At 41.0% G+C, this 6,160-nt stretch overlaps 1 protein-coding gene across 1 annotated transcript; it reads left to right on the top strand.

Annotated features, from left to right (window-relative positions):
• Nucleotides 1-2,180: 2,180 nt before the first annotated feature.
• Nucleotides 2,181-6,160, top strand: LOC125392078 (beta-defensin 109-like). The gene is made up of 2 exons (XM_048421836.3): nt 2,181-2,238; nt 5,898-6,160. Exons 1-2 carry the CDS (start codon nt 2,181-2,183, stop codon nt 6,101-6,103), a joined length of 264 nt encoding a protein of 87 aa, XP_048277793.1. The 3' UTR covers nt 6,104-6,160.

The following is a 6,160-nucleotide window of genomic DNA, read 5'->3' as shown; positions in this document are numbered from 1 at the left end:
GCTTGTTTTTGTCTTCTGTTTACCCGATACAATTTTCTATTCTTTCCATATTCAGTCTGAGAATATCTTCACCAGTCAGGTGAGCTCCCTACAAGCAGCAAGTTGTTGAGATTTATTTAGTTGTTTATTTGTTTTAAAAAATCAAATCAACCAATTTACTGTTTGTTTGTTTGTTTTGAGACAGGGTTTCTCTAACTTTGGAGCCTGTCCTGGAACTTGCTCTGTAGACCAGGCTGACCTCAGACTCACAGAGATCCACCTGCCTCTGCCTTCTGAAGGCTGGGATTAAAGACGTGTACCACCACTGCCTGACTACATCTTTTAATTAGAGAATTAAGACTATTTATATTAAAGACTGTTATCATTTAAAAAAATATGCACTAGCTTCTGCTATTTAAAAGTCTTTCTTTCTTTCTTTTTAAGTAATGTTCATTTTTTCTCCTTCATTTTGGAGGTTTGGCATTTTACTCAATCATTTGTGGTTTCTTCCCAATTCTTGTTTGCTTGGCTGTTCTCCTAACGATACTCTTCATGTTCTCATGGTTTGCCTTACTTTTCTTTGGGGTCTAGATTTCTCCCAGTATTTTATATGATACTAGTCTAGTACTTATAAATTTCTTAGTTGGTCCTTATTTTGGAAAGCCTTTACTTCTTGTTCAGTTTTGAAGAGTAGCTTTGTAGAGTATGGTGTTTCAGTTTGGCCGTAATCTTCGACAGGGCCAGCAGCATATCAGTCCACGTCCTCTTGAGTTTTAGAACTGCTGGTGAGAAACAGGGTTTTATTGGTGATCAGTTTGTCTTTATCTGTGACTTGGATTTTCTTCCTCACAGCTTTAAACTTTCTCCTTTGTCCTGAATTTTTGGTATTTTAACTATAATGTGTCCTGAAGCGCTTCTTTTTAAGTCACATCTCATCGGACTCTAAATGCACCCTGTATCTGGATGTCTATTGGAAAATATCCTGTTAACTTCTTAAATTTTGAACAAGTATAAAAGATTGTTATTAATTATATAGTTTACATGCAGGGTTTGTATGGGTATAAAACTCCCTATTTAGGTAGATTCTGAGGATTAACATGGTGAAGGTAAACTTGGCTAAATATTTCCACTCAATGGTGGTGTCCTAAGCTGAGTGGACACTCCTGTTCTTCACACCTTTCCTGATATCCAGTAGGGCTAGCGCTGTAGGTTTGGGCCAATTGGTGTGTAATGGGATTTCACTTCAATGTGCACAATTGCGATAAAGTATGATGCTAAGTGAGTTTTCTTCTCTTTGTCTTTTCAGCACATTTGCTTACTGCCCATCCCTGGTAAAAGTTCTTGCTCATTCTCTTGATCTAATTTTGTGTTGCTTGCTTTCTCATCTATTTTTAAGCATTGTTTGTCTATTTTGGATCCCAGTACTTTATTAGATATTTTATAAAGGCTCTCCTCCAACCGTCACATCCTTCCCATCTTCCTGGGAATGCCTTCCACATAAGGAAAGTTCTTATTTTAATGAAGTCTAAGTTGTTGGTTCTGTCATTTCTAAGTCCTGCTTTTGAAATTTCATCTTTTAAAGAGTCAATGCTAACTCTTAGGTTGCCTAGAGAGTTTCCAACATTATTTTCTAAGCATCACGCCACTCTGTGTTTTATGTTGAGCAATATTATCCATCCTAACTTTTGTGGCAGTTATAAGATATGTACTTAGATTCATAATTCTAAATATGAATTTCAAGTTTTGCTATAGCATTATTTGTTGAGAAATTTATTTTTTTCCCACTGAGTTACCTTTGGTTTTTGTCAAACCATTTTTGTGTAAGTCTAGTTCTGGGACTTTTATCTCCTATTGATGCATTGATTTACTATCTTGTGATATATCTTGATTATTGCGAGCTTATATTATAGTAAGTATTGAAGTTGGTTATTGCTTGGTTTTTGACTTTGTTCTTTCCCTCAACAACTGTATTGACTATTTTGGGTCTGCTGCTTCTCACCCATTGAATTATTGCCACATTTGTGTCCTCTTGTGTGTGAAGATTTCATGTGGGAGAATAAGTTATTCTCTGTTGGTTAAGCTCTGCTAGCCAAGAACAAACCACAGATCTAAGGCCATCATAAAAAGCCCTGGGTCTGCCATACTCCAAGACCTCAGACTTGAGCAGGTCTCCGCGTCTTCACATCGTGGACCCTTCAGCCATGAGATTCCATCTGATCCTCCATACTCTCCTTTTCCTTTTGACCCTCTTACCCCCAGGTAAGTTGGTGGCCGACTATAGAGAGGGGCCTTCAGTTTAAAAGTCTCTTTGGAAAGTCAGAAACTACTTAACCTTCCACGTTCAGAAACCTAATAGCACCAGTTCCACTAAGATTATATCAGAGTAAAATAGATGTCCAGTGCCATCAACCCAAATGCCAAACGCACATTGTACTTTATCGTTTCTTTGTGTCTCTGGGTGCCTTGTGAGGCATGGGAATTTCTTTGTAGATGCTTAGCTCTTCTAGGACACTGGCAGGGGCATCCATAATGACATCTGCTCTCTCAGAGAGGATGGAATCTCATCAGGGAGAGGTAATGTTGAACAAGGGTCACAAAGACCTGGGAATTTGATGGGAAGAGACAAACCCACAAAGCGATTATGATTCCAAAACAAGTGAAAGGTTGGAGCCGCCGTCAGCTAACAAGAAGTTAGCAAGGGAACTTACTGGCTTTGTGAAATGGGTCAAAATATAAACCAAAGAAACCCAAGGTAAGACACTTCGTAAAAGTTGTTATGCACGAAAACCACTTTGCAAACTTGACCTGTGGGATGAGAAGGGGGCAACAGCTATAGACAAATAAGCAAAGACACCGAGCCGCAGTGACTCGGTGAGTAAGAGCTTTATACGTGGTGATTGAAGACATAAGGGTGGATGCAAAGAATAGCAAATGGCTGTTAAAATTTGGGAGGCTGAGCATGCATTATGTGATGTCAGAAAAGATATCATAACAAACCCAAAGAATAAATTGAAAAGGAACTAATGAATACAAGAAACAAAGGAAACAAAAGATCAACAAAATAAAAACTTTATTTATTCATTCATTTATTGAAAGAATAGCATAGTTTATAGTAATCTGGTAATACTGATCAAGAAAAAATTTAGAACTTATTTAAAATAGTTATTTCACAGATGACAGGGTTGATATCACCATCAGTGCTCCCAAGACTCAAAGAGAAACTAGAAGATTTATTATAAAAGTATGTTTATATTATATGTATTACATATATTCCATCTCCTCTGTGTATTTAGGGATCTTTCTGCTGCGGTTCATTATGTCAGTGATTTAACATTAATCATATTCCTACTGGATTATCATCATCAAAATACAAATATTTTAATATTCATCTGATCTTTGAAAAAAAAACTTTGCTTCTCCTGTTCCATTTTGTGGAAAACGCCTTAAAATCCTGACCTGCAGTCTTGTCTTTGAAATCATCCCCTTCCATTCTCTCTTAAATAGATTCCCACCGAACATCCTCCCCAACCCTCAAACTTTGATACTGAAACTGCTTTTGTCTTTACCTACTCATTAAGAAAAAGCTTTCTCTTCCTCCCTGCACAAGTGTTAATAATGGCCATGCTGTTGGCCCAGCCAGTCATCACTGTTAACTTACTTTGCCTGTTAGCAGATTTTTCCAAAGTCAGCCCCTCCTCTCTTTATGACATGCCAGAGTCACCTAAATACCCCAGGATGGAAACTTCTCTTGATTCTATCTCATTGAAGCTCCACCTCAGTTTCCCCATTGCTCCCTCATCTTTTCTGGGCTTCCTCCTAGAGCGAACCCCAGGGCTCAGTTTCCTGGTCCTCTTCTCCAGCCTACACTCATCCACTTGTTAAGGACTTAGCTCGCCTCAGTCCTTTAAATCCCCCCCTTGGACTTTTCTTGAGAACTCCAGACTTGTAAGGAATGATCCAATGGCATCTCTGCTGTCTCCAAGCTTAATTTCAAAATGAATATGTCTAAAATAGAACTCTTGGTTGTTTGTTTATTTCATATTCCTCTATGAGTAGTGTCTGCCCACAGAGAGCTGCGGCTGCCATGCCAGGGGACTCCTTGGGTCTCTACTTAACATCAGGGATTCTCCACTGCTGTAACTCCAAGGGTCTCTGTCGGAGCTCCTGTCTCTCAATCCATTTGGGTATCAGGGGCCTCCTCCCCACAGTGTGTCCTGTCTTCTGCCCTATCATTAAACCTTTTCAGTCACTCTACCTGTATATCCCCCCCCCAGCTCCTATGTTCCCTTTATAGGGGTGGAATTGTGACCCAAGACTCTGAGTAAGGTCTTAATAGTCTCCAATTAAGACCTCAAATTGGAATATCCCCCGCATGTCCACCACACGGAGTTGCCCTATGTATCTTACGAATACTCACTAGAGAAGTGGTTCTCACCTTCCTAATGCTACAACCCCTTAATATATTCTTCATGGTGTGGTGACCCCCAGCCTTAAAATTAGTCTTGTAGCAGGGCGGTGGTGGTGTCTGCCTCTACTTGGGCAGCAGATGTAGGTGGATCTCTGTGAGTTCGAGGCCAGCCTGGTCTACAGAGCAAGTTCCAGAACAGCCAAAGCTATACAGAGAGATCCTGTCTTGAAAAACCAAATCAGTCACCAAAGTGAACTCACTCAGGCACCCGATCCCAGAGCCACTGTGGCCATGCACACCAGTGGTCAAAGTCTGCATGAAATGCAAGATCTACAGTCACTGCTATTAGGAGTTAGCTTCCACTCTAAGCCTGGAGCCAAATTCTCTCAGTGTGTATCAGGGCTGTAGACACCAGCTCCATCCCAGAGACAGCCTCACCTGATGGAAACCGTGATTACATAATATGAACTAATAGTGTTTGATCTCATGCTGTATAACATCATATGCCTATAGCAATCAAAATAATAAAATGGGAATATTAGTGTAGCAGAGACTAGCACCGCAACTGACTACCACACAATGAAATCTTGACCCTGCCCTATTCAAAGGGAGAGAGGGAAAGAAGGCAAGAAAAAGTGAGAACAGTGAACATTAAGACGATTGCCATAAACAACCTGAAAGGAGACAAAGTAAAACAACCACATCACCGGAGATGTGAATCTTCCTCCTCACCACGGCCCGTGAGCCTGGTGCTGGCTGGAGTCTACGTTTAATCTCAGCTGACTTTTTCTGACATGCTCCATCCATCAAAGTCTTAGTCTGAGGACTCGGATCTTGCTGTCCTGCGTGCTCTTTTACTTTCACTTGGGTAGCTGCTTATTGTTTTCACCACCTCAGAAAGCAGTCTCTGCCCGTCTTCTCGCTTCTGTCCCCCAGGTTGTATCTGATTCTTTATTGTATTATTTTTGTCTGAAACCTTTGCCACTTTTGAATCACCTCGTTACTCTGTGGATTGTTTGTTTGTTTTGGTTGTATGGTTAGATTCCTTGATCAGCTGTAACCTCTGTGTAAGTAAGGGAGGCTTTATGCCATTTGTACTGTTCTTTCTTATAAAGAAAAACGGGTGGTGAGTGAATAGCAAGAATTTGTTGACATAAAGGAGGAAAGCAATGGAGACATCAGTATATTTGGGGAATCTATTCTGTTCCTACCCTTCTTGTTTCAGTCTGATATTTAACGAAGTAACTTCTGCAGCTTGATCCAGACTTTTCCCGTATTTATAAGAAAATCAAGGAGCAAGCTGTGACTAAGTGAGCGGCTGGGAGAAGGGGAGAGAGGGTGAGTGTGGGGTCGGGGGGAAACAGCTGCTTAGTGGATCTTTGATCTGGCTCCTTTTCATCACAGAGAGAGAGGTACTCAGTCCAGAACTATTATGCCTTCGCAGGCGAGGATGCCGATGCTTTGGCATTCACACACTGGGCTAACCGCTGCCCTGGTTTCTTCTCCGCAGTTAGAAGTGGTTTGGGTGCTGCAGAGACTCACTGTTTCAACCTGGAGGGCATCTGCAGACGAGACATTTGCAAAATGATAGAAGATGAAATCGGCGGTTGCCGAAGAAGATGGAAATGCTGTCGGATGTGGTGGGTTCTTGTGCCAATCCCAACCCCAGTTATCTTTTCAGACTATCAAGAGCCCCTCAAGAAAAAGATAAAATAGAGCACGATAAACAGCCCAAGGAGAGCTGTCTGCCGCTAAAGCAACACAATCTCCACA

The sequence above is a fragment of the Myodes glareolus genome, chromosome 12, assembly GCF_982192425.1.
Source record: "Myodes glareolus chromosome 12, mMyoGla1.1, whole genome shotgun sequence".
Lineage (NCBI taxonomy): Eukaryota > Metazoa > Chordata > Mammalia > Rodentia > Cricetidae > Myodes > Myodes glareolus.
Note: the sequence above shows the minus strand (reverse complement) of the source record. Positions and strands in the feature narration are given on the sequence as shown.